The 17,036-nt window shown below is 47.7% G+C and overlaps 1 protein-coding gene across 1 annotated transcript in view; it reads right to left on the reverse strand.

Moving 5' to 3' along the window:
* Nucleotides 1–1,060: 1,060 nt before the first annotated feature.
* The window catches only part of LOC147879745 (uncharacterized), a 30,153-nt gene continuing 14,177 nt past the window's right edge, over nucleotides 1,061–17,036 (reverse strand). Inside the window, exons 3-7 of the mRNA XM_087371595.1 lie at nucleotides 4,640–5,284; nucleotides 2,523–3,223; nucleotides 2,135–2,336; nucleotides 1,901–2,085; nucleotides 1,061–1,817 (exon numbers count right to left, since the gene is read on the reverse strand). Of these exons, the coding sequence (XP_087227721.1) occupies nucleotides 1,061–1,817; nucleotides 1,901–2,085; nucleotides 2,135–2,336; nucleotides 2,523–3,223; nucleotides 4,640–5,284 (2,490 nt within the window). The remainder of the gene's footprint in view (nucleotides 1,818–1,900; nucleotides 2,086–2,134; nucleotides 2,337–2,522; nucleotides 3,224–4,639; nucleotides 5,285–17,036) is intronic.

The raw sequence follows: 17,036 nt of genomic DNA on the forward strand, positions 1-17,036 counted from the left end.
GAATTACTTTACAAAGTTGCTGGTACTTATTCGACTCCCGCTTTCTTGTGTCCAAAAACCTCTTTAAATGACCTCCTCTTTCCTCTCTTTTAGGCTTTTCTTCTTGCATTTCTACTGTAAATTGGTACACTCCATTTGGGCTACTTATTTTAAGTGAATTAGAGCTCTAGATGCCGTTATAGGAGATACTTGGTGGATGGATCACCCCCTTAAAATCTTGTTCCGATTCGACTTTCCGTTGGGGAGAACGTGGGAGTCTCTTTTCCTCACAATTTAAGGATTTTAAGGATACATTCACACGAGACAAGGGAGGGGAGTCACCACGTTCCTTGTCTAACATCAAGATTTTGCAAGAGAGCCCTTACCTCAAATCCTCGAAATTCAAGGTTTGGCGGCAAAGAACAAAAAAGCTTGTTTGGACAAGTTGTTTGCAGACATGAAGATCGGTTGCAGCACAGGTGCCATGCTTCCTGGCTAGTCGCTCCCACAAGGATTCAAATCATTGCCGTTGCTCGTGTCATGCGCCTTTGCCTCTAATTTCGTGTACCATCTGTCCTCTTTCCATGCATCTTCGCGCCATTGCAACTACCAAGCTTGGGCGTGCTTCTCCTTTATCACCGTTTCACGCCAATCTTTACCTGTCCACATACTACCTTCCTCTCCTTCCCTGCTCGTCTCTTCACACTTCTCTCTTCCCGTCTCGAGCATGGACTGTCACCCCTCTGATACCGAATGTGAATAACCAGACTTCTCGAGAATGAAAATGTGTACAATGCATACAGAATTTGAATGCCAATTGACCCTCCAATGGGGAAGAGTGCACTCGTGAGAGTACTTGTTTCTGTCGACCTACGTGAGAGTACTAGTTTCTATTTCGACCTACATGCAAGGTGGGAGAGAGACTGTGGATGAATGCAATGTGGTAGAGATGAACCAAGCACCTAATCATTGGCCAATGTCAAGGAGGTTAGAGATACAATTGACAAGGCTTTATTGTTAAAAAATACAAACATATAAAAGCACTATGAAATTGGCGCCTAAAAATAATTGATGGGCAAATCTAGATATGAAAGCATCCCTTGCGAGCGCTCGCTTGCAACGATAAGCATCCATCCAGTTGAAGGTCTTTTAGATTGATCAGCTCGCTCAAATCCGGAATCTCATCCAGCGATGAGCATCCCCTCAGATCCAGCTTCTCTAGATTGATCACAGTTCTCAGATTCGGCATCGCTTGCAAAGATGAGCATCCCTTCAGCATCACAAATCTGAGATTGATGAGCTCGCTCAGCTCCGGAATCGCTTTCAGCGACGAGCATCCCTCGAGATTGAGGCGATATAATTTGATGAGCATGCTCAGGTCAGGAATCGCTTGCAAGGATGAACATTTCTGAAGGTCGAGCACTTGTATATAGGTGAGCTCGCTCAGATCTGGGATCGCTTGCAGCGATGAGCATCCCCGAAAGCTGAGACCCGGCCACGATGAACTGTCCCGGCGGTATCCTAATCGCAGACGGGTAACCTCGCTCACGTTTGGAATCGCTTCAAGTGATGAGCATCCCTTAAGCGTGAGCCATTTCAGATAGGTGAGCGCGCTCAAGTCTGGAATCGCTTGCAGTGATGAGCATCCAGAAAGACGAAGCAGTCGCAGGCTACAGAGCGCGCTCAGATTTATAATCTCTTTAAGGGACGAGCATCCACTAAGGCTTAGCCATTTCAGAATATAGCGGAGGGCGCTCAGGTCCGGAATCGCTTGCAGTGATGAGCAGTAGTCAATGTGGGCGATTGCAGATTGGTGAGTGCGCTCAGGTCCGGAATCGCTTGCAGTGATGAGCAAAAGTCAATGCAGAGCGATTGCAGGTGGAGTGCGCTCAAGTCTGGAATCGCTTGCAATTTATAGCACCGGGAAAGTGTTAGCGCAACGAGATTGGTGAGTGCGCTCAGGTCCGAAATCTCTTTGAAGTAGCTGCGGCGAACATACAGCGTTTCTAGAGAGTTGAGGGCGCTGACGTCCGGAATTGCTTCTGAGTACTCGACAGATCGAATGGGCCGTAGTTGTAGAAAATTTTCCGAATTGACTGGGAAGCCCTTTATCCAGAGATTTCGCAGATTAGTGAGCCCCCTAGGCCCCCCTTACGTCTGGAAGCGGTCGTATGCAGCGGCAATTTGAAATGTCCAGCTTTCGCAATTGGGTGAGCTTACTCAGGCCCGAAATCGAGAGCAAGCGCCGGCAATTTAGAATCACCAGCTCTTGCAGATTGGTGAGCTCACTCAAACCCGAAATGCATCGCAAGCGCTCGCAGCAGTCAATTTTGAGCTCTCGCAGATGAATGAGCGCCCTGAGGCAGACAGGGACAAAAATTCAGCACCGCCCTCCCTTTTCTAAAGAAAATCAGTATTGATCCTCGGTTTGTCATTGGCCCAAAATTCCTATGTGTATATAAAAATGACTAAAAATTTCCCCATTTCCCTTTTTCATTTGATAAAATTTTTTCGAGAGCGTTTGTAAATGAAAAAGAAAATACCCAATGACAATGATTTCTTGGTCAAATTTTTCCCCTGGGCCCAGATCATGCACCGCCCGCAAGCCACGCAGTTTGAGAACTTCCAATTTGGCGAGAGCGCCCAAGCCCGCAATCGATTGCACGCGACTGCACCCTGAAAAATCTAGATCCAACTGTTGCAAATTGGTGAGAGAGCTTAGGTCGAGTAATGCAGGACATCGGCAAGACCACGACTCGCCGATGTAGGCAGGGTGTAGTCGCAAAAACCTCAACTTCCGCAAACACCCGATACCTCGCAAATAGCCCGGATGGGAGACGTCCATCCGCACAAACACGAGATTCTGAGCGTGTTCCCATCCCCCGATCTTCGTACCCCGATCGACATAGGCCTGTACTGTTAGAATCCGTAGAGACTTCATGCTCTCCAAGCTCAACTCCTTCAATGTAGCATGAGATTGCAGCATGAGAAGCCTCATGTTCGAGCAATGTCGGATGTTTGAGAAGAGTACGTCCATTGCAGGCATTGGCGTTTTCAACCAGACACGTTCTAAGTCCCTCCACCTGATCTGATCAGTAGCTGCAGGTTCATGTCCCAACAGGAACCGCCCGCTGGCAAAGGCCTCACTTTTGGCTACGTCAATGTGTAAGTCGTGGATCGAAATTGAGATTTCTCCATCTCTTTTCCTTAGATCCAGTAGCCCTTCGTACTCCAAAGCTAACAACTGCAAAACCACCCACCAACAGCAAAATAAGTGTTGACAGAAAACATTTTTCTTATTAACACATGAAAAAACTGTGCAAGCTCAAAATTTTAAGGGGATTTTTTTTTTTGGGAAATTTTGCAGGTTTTAAGTCGAAAATAACTAAAATGCCTGCAAGGAAGTTTTAATTTTATAGAAAGAGAAACCTAGAACTTTTCAACTCCCAAAATTTTCCTGAAGGTTTAAGGTTATAATACAACTAAAACATGAAAGGTTTAACCGATTTTTTAATTTGCACAAAATTAAAAAATGCAGTTTCGTTCTACATAGTTCGGTTTTTGGTGGACACTCAACACCACCTATTTTGACACATAGAATAGCTATGCTAACATAAGATGCTTGCTGTGCTTACATGATAAATGTCTATGCCCTTTTCAAATGCTGCCCTTTTCAATTTCATGTCTTCCATTGTATGCAGGTCGACAAATTCACACCCACACTTTAAAATTTAAAAAAATTTTACCTGCCCATTTGTAGTATTGAGCAGTGGACCTTTGAGGAACCAAGAATATTATGAAACCCACAATTCATGGATCCCACTTTATTTTCATCCCTTGTGAATGTTCTTCCCGGGAATGCGTCCAAACAACTCGCTCATACACCAAACCCTCGCACTCCCACCCGAAAATCTCTCTCTCTCTCTCTCTCTCACTCACTCACTCTTTTATTTTTGTGAAAACACGCATGCGCACACACACATAAATGTACACATACACACTCTTGCTTATGATAAAATGTAGATAACTTTTGTTTATTCTACTCACTATGATGGGCTTTAAATGACGGAGGGGAAGATTTGCATAGGAGTCTTTGGCCATAGGGAGTGGGACAAACAGTTGTTATCTATAGACACTTGGCCTAGCCTATCTAGCCTACATATGCTAACCCTAACCATGCAAGACAATCAAGAAAACACACATAGCCACACTGTGTGCACACACACACAATGCATCCATACACAACCATACAATGTGCACGTGTATACATCACACACAAGAGGGTTAAAGGGGAAGGATGAGGAGAAGACTGAGGGGGGGGGCAGGGTCTGAGGGAAGAGGAGGGAGCCCAGTGGGAGAGGAGAGGTTGAGGAAGGGGTTGACCATTATCCCCCTCTCGCTCTCATCCAATGAGAGAAATTTGTAATATGTATATTACTTTCAATTACAAACGTCTCCCACGATGATAGGAATTTGTAATATGTCCTCTCTCACTCTCATCAACTATGAGAGTAATTTGTATATATGACATTTAATTACAAACGTCAACATAAACGATTACAAGTCGAATATTGATGACAAACTCTACTTTGACCATTGCAATGCTGTGAGTGCAAGTAAACTTCTTATAAAGAAAAAGTCCGAGGCTAATTATAATTACCTGTTCTCTTACGCCATCCTCTTGGAGGTCCTCGTAGAGCATGCTCAACCAAGTACATATGCCAATGTCGGAGTACTTATCTTCCCATTTCTGAGATAACAAGGCAAGATCTAGAAAGATCATCTGTCGTCTATTATCCTCAATCTCAGCATAGCTTGACTTGAGAACACTTAAGAATTGGCTCTCAACCTCCAAAAGTCGTGGTACAGCTGAAATTAATCGATATATATGAGGTCCCCAAGCCATCGCACTGCCCATTTCTCGAGCAAACTTCCTTAATTTACTACCAAATGCACGCAGCAGTAGCGGATGATAATGCCCATTGAAGAGACACAACCTCACAATGCTGGCCAGCTGCTGAGATGAGGCATTTGAGAGATTCGGTCCACAATAAGAATGCAAAACTTCAATGGCATCTTCCTCATGCAATATACTTGGCACATGCCAATGACACTTATCACACCCACCTGGTTGCTGCAACGCTTTTAAGAGTGTTAGACTCCTACTCGTGAGCAACGCTTTGCTGTCTGGTCCAAAACTGCCTTCAACAATAGATTTTACATGATCAAAGGCACGGACCGAGATATTGTCTAGGGCAAGGAAAAACTTGTAAGATTGCATCCGATCCCTGAGAGTAGCAATTGCCTGGTCATTCACAATTAACATTTCAGATTCCGTCATAAAAATGTCACCTTTTAGCCGACAAAGTTTACCATCCAATGAAATCTATCACTGTAGCAGAAAACAGCAAGAAACAGAGCACAACAAACGAGAAAATGAACTGCACATATATACAATGGTCTCAAAGGAAATATATACAAGGGGCTGAGTCGAGTCAACCCTCCCCTGGTCTCTCACTTCTCCAAATACTATCCTCTGATCACTCCCACCTACTACTAACTGCTGAAATCTAGCTACTAACACCTGACAACAAGTCACCTATCAATCTGTCATGAATGCAACTACTTCAATCAGGTTGGCTGTTGATCCACTCAAACACTCCCTCCGAACAGACAACTCATCACTATACTCCCTCCCAACATACAAATCATGGACTCCCCCCTAATTGGCAACTACTCGCTGCACAGAATTTCATATGAGAGCTGCATGGTAAAGGCTTGGTCAAGATATCTGCGACTATACAAGCAGTAGGATAGTATGCCACCTGGAGAAACTTCTTCTGAAGTACATGTCGTATGTAATGGTATCGTACTTCAATGTGTTTCGTTGTTTATGAAATGACCCATCACCAGACAAGCAAATAGATCCCTGGTTATCTGCATTCAAAACTAGCCTGTGAGATTTGGTTGGAAGGACATCCCAAACAAAACGCATGAGCCACACAGCTTCACGAGCAGCATGACTGAGTGCTATTTAGTTTGCCTCTGTGCTAGACAGAGCAGCGTATTCTTGCTTCCATGAGAACCAACTCACTGCTCCTCCTCCATTCAAAAACACATAGCCGAAAGTCAATTTCCATGTGCTAGGGTCTCAGCCCAATCATCATCTGAGAAACCACAGACCTGCAATGTCTCCCATCTATAAATGATCTGAGAATTAGGAGTGTTGTTCACATACTTCATTAATCTTTTTCAATGCCATGACATGCGAATGTTGAGGGCATGATGCAAATCCACTAAGAAAAGAGACTGCAAAACCAAGGTCTGGATGTGTCGTGTGTTAGAAAACAGAGGGTAAGTACTACAGGCAGCAAAAGACAGATGATAGTGGACCCAAGAATTCACGCAGAATTGTTATATGTGCATGCACACATGGAATCCAGAACTTCTTCAATTTATGTGTACTTCAAACATGTGCAAGCCAGTAAATAGACTCTGTATCATAGGAGAGAGAGACAGAGAGAGACTTATGTAGACTCTCTGTCCGTGATCCGCACCTTGCTGCCCTGGAAGACAGCCTAGGGTACAGCCTCATTTGAGCTAAGTCTGCAGCTCCCTTGTCCCTCCTTCACAAGGAAGGGGCTCCTGCTGCTCCTTTCTGTTCAGCCAATTGCTGTGTGCTAGATGTAGAATGCCCAAAGGCCTCCCTTTATAGGGGTTGGGTTACCCCCAAAATAGCCGACCCAGAAGGGGTATACACCAACCCCCCTCTGGCCGACCCTGATTGCAGCCCCCCGCCCCCCCCGAATTTGGGGGCTCTCAAAACCATGCTTTTTCAGGCCTTCTACACACCCGACCTGCCACATGGCACTGCGCCACTGGCCATGCCCTGTGTGCCTCAATTCCAAGCTCTCTGCAGGCCGCCTCAACTGCCCATAGCCCTCACCATCTTCCAGGCCTGTTGCAGGCGACAAACCTGCCCACACACCTGTCCAATCCAGGAGCCTTTGGCCCAGGTTCATCTCACCTTTGTTCAGCCTCTGTACAGGCCCTGGTGCAGCCTGTACAGCCCCGTACACTACCTTGTGGAATCCCGTATAGTGGTGCATCCATTCCTTCCCCTTGCTGATGTCATCACGGCTGATCCATGCTGGAGAGATACTACGCAGATCGGCTCTGTCCTGTCCCTAACAGTCTCCTGGCCATTCTTTGCCAGATTTTCCCTCCGGGCAAGCTTTCATCTGTCAAGTACTCTCCTCTCTTTGCTGTCCACATGACAGCCTGTTTGCTGTCCATGTGGCAGCCCCTCAACTCTCTCGTGTTGTCTAAATGATAAGCCAGGATGCTGCCCATGTGGCACTCCCTCAAACCCTAGGTTCAGCCCCCCACCCCCCAATGCTCTCCTCATATGGGGACTTCCAGATGGGGAGGTGACCTTCACATTTCCAACACCCCCTCTCACCGACAAATCTTGGCCCAACACCAACTCATCAATGTAGGTGATCCAGTACCTCCCTTGTCGTAGCCCTCTCAAACAATCTGGTGTCGAAATCTCTTTCTAGTCTTTCAGCCAGTGGCTCTTGCTCCACCAGGTCCAGTCCCGTCCCAGCGAACCATCCTGGTACACAAGTCCATCCTTGGTAGTACTGGATGGCACCACCTCCTACAATCACGTACCCGCGTTCGAACTCGAGCTCCTTAGGTACCAGCATCCTCCAGATGTCCCCCTCATCAGTAGTAAACACCTAAGGTCCTCTAGGCACCAAGCTCTCAAGGTTTGTTTCAACCCGTCCGCCATCTAGTAAGGTCTGCAACTATACAATACACTTAAGCAATGAAATCTTAAGTAAAACTCCAGATTACCTCGACCGTGGGCTTCCATCATAGTCCTCTCTTGCTGCCACCTAAGTCAAGGCCTTTGTCCGATTCTGAGTCCTAGGGTCCTGTCGAAGAGTCCCCCTCTGCGACAGTAGTACCAGCAATGCACCTGGATGACTCCAAGTTATGAAGGCCAAGTTTGGGCCAAGGTAGTGAGGTTAGCCTAATTTGGCTAGGGCATGTTTAGGCCTAGAGAGGGGCAAAAAGGGGAATAATTGGAGGGGACTATATAAATCCACCCCCTCACCCTTTCTAGGCACCTTTTGATGAGACATCTTATCCTACTACTCTCCCTCTTCCTGCCTACTACCTGCTCTCTCTCTCTCTCTCTCTCTCTCTCTCTCTCTCTCTCATTCTGGGATCTCCTGCTTTAGCCCCACAGATCACTGACTTCCGCACTGCACCCTTACCCCCAGGAGCCGATCACACTTACCTGTTCTTTGATCATAGCCTCTCACCTGATTACTCAGCCCACCTAGCCTCCCTCCTCAGACACATAGACACCATACCCTCTCTAGATCACCGAGCCACCCTTATCACCCACTCCCTTCACAATGCAGCCCGCCACATTTTTCCTTCCACTACTCGGTCCACCCGCCCTCCACCCGCTGGCTCCACCCCTTGCAACAGCTGGTATGATGACGAGTGTAAAGCATTACGCCGCACACTCCGACTCACGACCCAGCGAAACGCTAGGGCCAACCCACGTCTCACCAGGGATTATCGTCGACTAGTCCGTCGCAAGAAGCTAGCCTTCCTGCGCCAGAATGAGGATACGCTACTGAACATTCTGTTTAGTAGCAACTCCAAGGATTTCTGGAGGAAATTCCTAGAACGCCGATCCCTTTCCCCCCTCACAGACACTTCCCTCTGGCACTCCTACGCACGTACACTCTATGATATCCCTGATCAGCCTCCTCCCGACCTCTCAGCCACCCCGCACCCCACTTCTTGTATCCTCTTCACAACCCAGGGAGTCACCCACGCAGCGCATAAGCTTCACAACGGCCGAGCTAAGGATCATGAGGGCCTATGCACAGAGTTTGTTGCCTATGGCATCAAAACTCTAGCCCCTATCCTGGCAACGCTGTTCAATGAAGCTGTCTGCCACGGGTTCCCCAAAGCCTGGACCCTGAACACTATCACACCCATCCACAAAGCAGGAGATCCCATGGATCCAGGGAATTACAGGACCATCATGATTGGACATGTTATGTCCAAGATCTATGCATCAGTGTTAGATGGCGAGGTCAGTGCTCGCACAGAGGTACAGGGGCTCAGGGCATCCGGACAGGCCGGCTTCAAGGCGGATCACTCGACTTACGATCACATTTTTACACTTAGAGGGATCATTGAGGAGGCCAGACACAGGAGACAGAGAGTATATTGTTGCTTTGTGGATTTCCGCAAGGCATTCGACCCCCCGCGCCCGACTCATCAGACGCCTGCAGGAGTTAGGCTACGACTCGGTGATTATCTGGGCAGTAGTAGCTGTCTATGAGCGGGTGACGGGGCAGGTTAGGATTAGCACCAGCTGGACCCCAGAGATCACGAGCACTATCGGAGTCAAACAAGGATGTCCCTTGTCACCGACTCTATTTGGCCTCTACATCGACGAGCTCGAGACCACCATCAGGACACTCGGAGGTGCAGGCTGCTCTCTTGCGGAGGCTGTCATCCAGATTCTCCTATACGCAGACGATGTAGTACTACTATCCTCTTCTGCTACTGGTCTTCAACGACACCTGGATGGACTTCAGGTCTTCTGTGATACACATGACTTGAAGGTCAACCTTGGGAAAACCAAGGTGATGATCTTCAACACTTCCAAACCCGCTATGCACCGAGAGCAGTTCCTCTTCGCCGGCGACCCTGTTGAGATAGTTGACTCTTACACATACTTGGGCGTTGTCTTCTCAAGCCCGATCTTCACGATGCGCTCGGCCATGCAGGCCAGGATCAGCCGGGGATACGCCGCTCTTGCCAGGCTGGAGCGACAGGGCTACCACTCCCACTTCCAGGACCCGCGGACCAAGTCTCTCCTTTTTTATTCTTTGGTCCGCCCAGCAAGCATGTACGGTAGCCCTTGGTGGGGAGTCGACCTTTCAGACACAGAGTGGGCTCGAGTCGAGCGCCTACAAATACTGATGTTTGCTCGGATGATCCGCAACAAACCATCGGTACCACACCAGATCATTCTAGCAGAGTTCGGCGCCTCACCCCTACAGCTTGATGCGGCTTTTCAGGCTATCACCTATCTCCACAGAGTCAGGGATTTCAGCTCCTTCGCCGACGGTCGCCTCCGCCTACCTTGGCTAGCCCTATCCTCCTCTATGGCCTTATCCGTAAATGGGGACCAGCGATGCTGGTATAGTCGTCTTTCCAGTTGGTTCACCCGACTGGGCCTCGACTTAGACCGGTTGCCTCCTTTTCAGTACAGCCTCGACGCTCCACCATCTCCCCTCTCCCCCACTGACCAGGAGGTCAACCGGCTCATTCGAGCGGATCTGCTCCAGCTCCACACCTGTCGGACATGGTTTCTTCACTCCGAGCTTCCTGTGAAGCTCGACTTCTACCGCCGACACTGCCTCCAGATCTCACAGGAGGGCTTCATCACACCTCCGGGTTACACACAGCTTCATCTACCACATGCGCTCCAGATCTCCCTCGGCCAGTTTAGGGTCTCGTCACACCGATTACGGATCGAGAGCGAACGCGCAGAGGGTATCCCACGAGAGGACCGCCTTTGCCCACTTTGCGACTTGCAGGAAATCGAGTCGGAGGAGCACTTTGCTTTCAGATGTCCTATCTATTATGCCATTCGAGGCCGGTACCACTGCCTCTTCCGCGACTGATTCGGCCCCCTCCCACACATGCTGCAATTCCCAGATCAGCGATGCCTAGCCGCTTTCTTACATGAGATGACTCGCCACCGAGATACCTCTCTCCGAGCACGGCGACACGAGCAGCACACACAGCGTGAGGACACCCAACGTGACACATCCCAGCACTCCTGAAACCCCTGATCTGCAAAATAACCACACACAACATCAGAACTGAGCAGGCTGCTCACCACCCAACCGTGACATCTACGGGATGTGATCCCGAATCAGAAGATGTCCCCCCGAGCCACGAGCTGAGCTACTGGCACGAACTCCCAATCAGATCCCAACCAGCCTGGTGTCCCATACCACCAGGTGGCGCTGTGAAGCCCTGGATCTGCCACTGGGCCTTGGGCTACGCTAAGATGCAGGCGCGCGTCCGCGACACAATCCAGGATCAGACCTAGCACCTGGGAACGAGACTTGCTCCCAACTGCACACTGAGAACTGAACCCCCTGGGCCTCTTTTATAGACTCGGGCCCCGGCGCCAAAAATAGCGAAGACCTATAAATAGTTCGTACCCTTGCCACTCAACCCGAGAATCAAGCCTGCCTAGCTCTAAGCCTCCCCAGGCTAACCTGAGCTAGTTCTGTGTACCTAGTACACGTCAGATACCGATCCGCGCACATGACATACTCCCCCTCCTCTAAGAACTCACTCCTGAGTTCACTAAGAAATCGGGAAATGTTCTTTGGAGGTTTTGTAATGTCTCCCATGTTGCATCCTCCTCAACACGATCCTTCCACTTAATCTTGTATTCCGTGATAGTACGATTTCGAATCTGTCTTTCACGAAATTGAAGAATAGATTCAGGTTCGTGAGGAATAAAAGTTAAATCTGTAACTTCTATAATCTCATGAGGAGAAACAATTTGATCATCGGCACCCAATACTTCTTTCAGTCTACTGACATGAAAGATTGGATGTACTTTAACATCAGGAGGCAATTCTAGTCGATATGCAACTGGTCCAATTCTTTTAATGACCTTGAATGGGCCAGAGTATCTGGGGGATAATTTCGGAACCAAACCAGTACTTAGGCTTTGGATTCCTTAGGAATTCTCAAATATACCATCGTTCCTTCAGAGAACTCTCTAGGTGAACGATGTCTATTAGCATAAAATCTGTCCCGATCTTGGGCACTTCTAATAGACTCCTTGGCAAACTGCAACATTTCCTGCATGTCTTGCAAGAAGTTCTTAGCAGCATCATTTTGAATCCCTTTTAATCCAACCATAACTGGTGACTTAGGTTGAAACCCGTACATAAGCATAAAAGGACTATAACCTGTAGTAGAATGCTTTGCACTGTTGTAAGCAAATTCAATCATGGGTAGATAATCTTCCCACGAAGACCGTCTCTTAGATACATATGCCCGAAGCATGTCTTCAACCAACTGGTTGACCTTCTTTGTACTGCCATCGGATTGTGCATGATCCGAGGAACTCATACTTAGAGTAGTTTCCAACTTCTCAAATACAAGTGTCCAAAAGTTACTTGTAAACTTTGAGTCCCTGTCACTGACTATGTCAGATGGCAAACCATACAGCTTGAACAAGTGGTCCACAAACTCGTGAGCCAGCTGAACAGCGGAAATAGTTGTTCTTGTAGGTAAGAATCTAGCCATTTTTGTCAAACGGTCGACTATGACCCAAATAGAGTCATGACCCTTGCGCGTACGAGGCAAACCAGTAATAAAATCCATGGAAATACTTTCCCACTTATTACCTGGAATCTGTAATGGCTGTAATAAGCCCGCGCTCCTAAGGCGTTCAGCCTTAGTAACCTGACAAACTCGGCAACCTACCACATAGTTCTCTACGAATGCACGCATCTTAGGCCAATAAAAGGTATGCTTCACAAGAGACAGAGTCCTATGTATACCTGGATGTCCCGCACTAGGAGCATCATGACACTTCCAGAGAATCTTGGATTTTAGGTCCAGAACATCAGGCACACAAATCTTTTCATTCCGGAACAGCAAGCCGTTCCTAATCATCCACTGACCTCCCGCCGCCTGTATCCTAGGTGGCACAATCCCTGAGTCCTGGTCAACCATGGAGCTCCCATCCTGGACTCTCTGCCAATAAGAACTGAAATGACTATCAGTTGCGTATAGCCCTCTCAAGGATTGAAATAGGTCTGAGGATATTTCCGTAAATGACAAAGCATTTACAAACTTAACTCGACTTAAGGCATCCGCCACACTATTCAACGAACCCTTACGATAACGTATTTCGAAATCAAAATCCTGCATTAGCTCTGCCCATCTGGCTTTCCTTCCTCTCAAGTCTGATCCATCACACACATACTTAATTGACTGGTGATCAGTCAATACAAGGAACTTTGAACCATACAAGTAGTGTCTCCAAACCTTGAGAGCATACACTACCGCATAAAGTTCCTTCTCCAGTGTGGGCCAACGATACTGAGTGTCGTCTAGCTTCTTACTCTCAAAAGCTACAGGTCTGCCCTCTTGGAATAGAGCTGCCCCAATCGCATAATCACTCGCATCGGCCTCTAAAACATAAGGCCGGGTAGGATCGGGTAATGCAAGAACGGGTGCTTCCTTGATAGATAACTTCAAGGTTTCAAAAGCCTTGTTCATTGCATCATTCCAAGGGATCGGCTGAGTAGACCTGCGTCCACGACCTTTCAATATGTTGGTCAAGGGAACCGTGATTTGTGAATAATCACGGACTGACTTCCGAAGAAATACCGTAAATCCGAGGAAAGAGCGAAGTTGTTTCACAGTCTGAGGGATAGGCCATTCTAAAACCTTCTGGATACGATCCAGATCAATGCTAATACCTTCAGAAGAAATCTTGTGTCCTAAGTAAATGATCTCCTTCATAAAGAAGTCACATTTACTCATCTTGGCATAAAGCTTATGCTGTCTTAGAACAAATAAGACAACCCGGAGGTGTCCTATATGATCCTCAAGCGTTTTACTATATACCAAGATATCATCTAAGAACACGACAACAAATTTGCCCAGATAATCTCTGAACAAATCATTCATCATCTGCTGAAAAGTAGCAGGAGCATTGGTCAAACCAAAAGGTAATACGAGGAACTCGTAATGACCATACCTAGTCCGGAATGCGGTCCTATCTATGTGTTTAGCATAGATACGGATTTGGTGATAACCCGTACGCAAATCAATCTTAGTGAAATACTTCGCTCCGGCCAAACGGTCTATCAAATCATCAGAACGAGGTAAAGGATAGCGGTTCTTAATTGTAACTTTATTTAGTCGTTTATAATCTATACACATCCTCCAGGAAGAATCCTTCTTCTTTCTTAAGAGGACAGGTGCACCCCAAGGAGATTTACTTGGGCGGATGTAGCCCATATTCAGGTAATCCTGAAGCTGAATAGCTAACTCATCCTCCTCTACCTGGCTCATCCTATACGGTGGTACACTGATAGGTTGAGCCCCTGGGACTAAGTCTATGCGATGATCTACTGCCCTTTCTGGAGGTAACCCTTCCGGCAGTTGAGCTGGGAATACGTCCTTAAAATTATCTAACAACGTTCTCAATTCTCGGTGTTCAAACACACTTAATTCATTTTTGTTAATTACCGAAACAATAAATGAAGAAAGTGGAATCAAAACACACTGATAGACATCATAATGAGAAGTGTTCAATATATTCCGAAGCTGCATCGCAGATACAATAGGGCCCTGAGAAGGGGTAATCTTATCACACTGAATACAAAATTGGGTGCCTTTGTCTTCAAAAGAAAGGGTATGCTCCGTCCATCCGATCTGGATATTGTGGGTTTTAAACCACTCTATCCCGATCAGCAAGTCTACATGCTCTAGATGCATAACGTAACATGTGAGAGCTCCCGTGTAGGCTTGAATCCGGATGGGAAGCGCTTCAACCTTGCGATCCCAAAACTGCTTCCCGGCTGGAAGCTGCACCTCGTAGGTGTGGTCGCTAGGTACTGTGGACAGCCCCATCTTCTGCACAAATTTGTAATTAACAAAATTGTGAGAGCTGCCCGGATCAAAGAGAATGTGAACCCGTTGGTCCCTAACTTCTCCATAAACTCGGAAAAGATCATGGGAACCAAACAACGAAGTATTAAAGGTACAATTGCAAGAAAGGGGGCAGGTAATGACATTTACTGAAATACCTGTCATCGTAACCTGGTTGGCTCCCTTGGCTGCGGTACGCGGACCTGCCTGGAGCTTCGGTCCTAGCACCAATTTCTGGTTCTTCCGCTTAGGACACTCATTCTTCGTGTGGCCCCGCTCCTCGCAATAAAAACACCGGCCCTCTTTCTTGAGCCTGAGAGTGCGAAGGAAACGGGCCTTACCATTCTTCGCAGGAGTTAAGCTTTTCCTGGAGGCGTTGTCCGTAGACTTCGTCTCCCCAATACCAGTCGCATGCTGAAAGAACTTGCGTTTGTTCTTTCCGTTGGTCTCAGTAACTGTGGTTGCCTTGGTTCCGGCCATGGTATCATCATATATGCGCGCATATGTCATGGCCTCCTGCAATGTTGTGCACTTGTTATTTTTAATCTGTAACTTATAGGAGTCTGGCAAACCATCCACGAAAAAACCTAACAAGGTTACAGGATCCATTTTGGTGGCCCTGGTTTGCAGATCCCTAAATCTCTGAAGATAGACTTCAAAAGTTAAGTTCAATTTTGACATATCGAGGGCTTTGAGCTTGCCGACGATATCGTAGTCATCTTCCTTCTTCAGGAACTCCTTCCTGAAGATACCCTCAAATTCTGTCCAAGTGTCAGGCTTAGGCTGGAGTTCTTTCCACCAAAGCAAGGCTTTACCTGACATAAACCCTGCTGCTAGCTGAATCTTTTTCTCGTCTGGATAGGGGTGAAATTGGAAGTGAACTTGCCACTTGTGCGGCCAAGTGTCAACCACCTCCTTTGTTCTTGATTTCTGGTCACCTGGAAAGGGATCCGGAGTGATATTCGGGCCTAGCACGGAGGCCATGGCATCCACATGCGTGAGTGCCTGAACCGTGCTAGCCAGAAGAGTCAAAGTAGCTTGTATCCCTTGGAGTTGCTGTGTCAACCCCGATTGATTAGCGTTGACCTGCTCAAATTTACCATCTAGAGCAGTCGTGAACTCACTGAAGGCTTTCTTAGTGATCAGGTCGTCATAGAGACCCTGATCATCCTCTCCCACTGGAGTGTAATCTAATTCCTGCTCTCCCATAGTGAACTCGGGATTCGGAGCATCAGACATGGCTGAATACTAACTCGATTACAGGCTGAGAGAAATAGCTGGGAGAATCGAAACTGGAAGGAGAAGAGTAGAGGAAAGAAACCGTCCCTCCAAGATGTGGCGAAATCAGAGAAGCTGGCTGGAAAAAGAAGATATCGTGCACCAACGATCAGCGCGCGTAGGGGATGGGGTCCTTCTGCAGGTCCGCTGCAGGCCGTACAGTACGGAATAGCTGCTACTGTTGCAGCCGTTTCGTGGAGGCGGATCTCAAGCAGAGGCAGGTCGCAGAGCTGCTGCTATTGCAGCCGTAACTAGATGGCGGAATTCTGGTAAGGGCAGGCTGCTCTTGCGCTGTCAGGCTTGAGGCTATGGCTGGACTTGAAGTCTCGCCAGTCTTTATAGAAGTTAGCCCAGCTATTCTGGAGGCTGTGCTTCCTAGAAAAGCCTAGCCACGCTTTCCAGAAAAGCTGGCCTCCCAAAATTGGGGCTTGGGGCTAAAATTAGCATGCACACCCTCCAATCTTGGAGGGTCGATGCTTTTTCCTGCGCCACCTTCCAAGCTTGGAAGGTGGTGCTTTTTCGCACCTCAGCCACCCCTAGATGCAACTGAGCGCACCCTGCTCAGCCTGACGCACCCCCTGCCTGGGCCGATTTCTGCACCATCAGATGGCGCACTCCTCAGCCTCACCTACCAGCGACACTTACCTCTGTGCAGCCCTGACCAGCATCTCGATTCCATCGCCTACTTATCAGCCCTGTTTCGCCTCTCTTCCACTCTCTCCTAGCGAGAATTTCACTCCCTCTCTCACGTAGACTCTTCAGTAATTTCGTAATCAGGTCTCTCCTTCTTCCTGCCTTTTCCAGATATCTCTTCACCCCTCCTTCTCCAGGTAAACAGCAAAACACGCAGCAAGAAATCTCGAATTTTAGGGCATACCTGGAAGAGAAATCCGTCAAATTTCTCGCATCAGAAGTTCCTACCTCAGGAGTTGGCTCTGATACCAACTGACACATCCCAGCACTCCTGAAACCCCTGATCTGCAAAATAACCACACACAACATCAGAACTGAGCAGGCTGCTCACCACCCAA

Source organism: Dipteris shenzhenensis, chromosome 33, assembly GCF_047967505.1.
Source record: "Dipteris shenzhenensis isolate YYH24624 ecotype China chromosome 33, Dip_SZ_1.0, whole genome shotgun sequence".
In the NCBI taxonomy this organism is placed as follows: Eukaryota; Viridiplantae; Streptophyta; class Polypodiopsida; order Gleicheniales; family Dipteridaceae; genus Dipteris; species Dipteris shenzhenensis.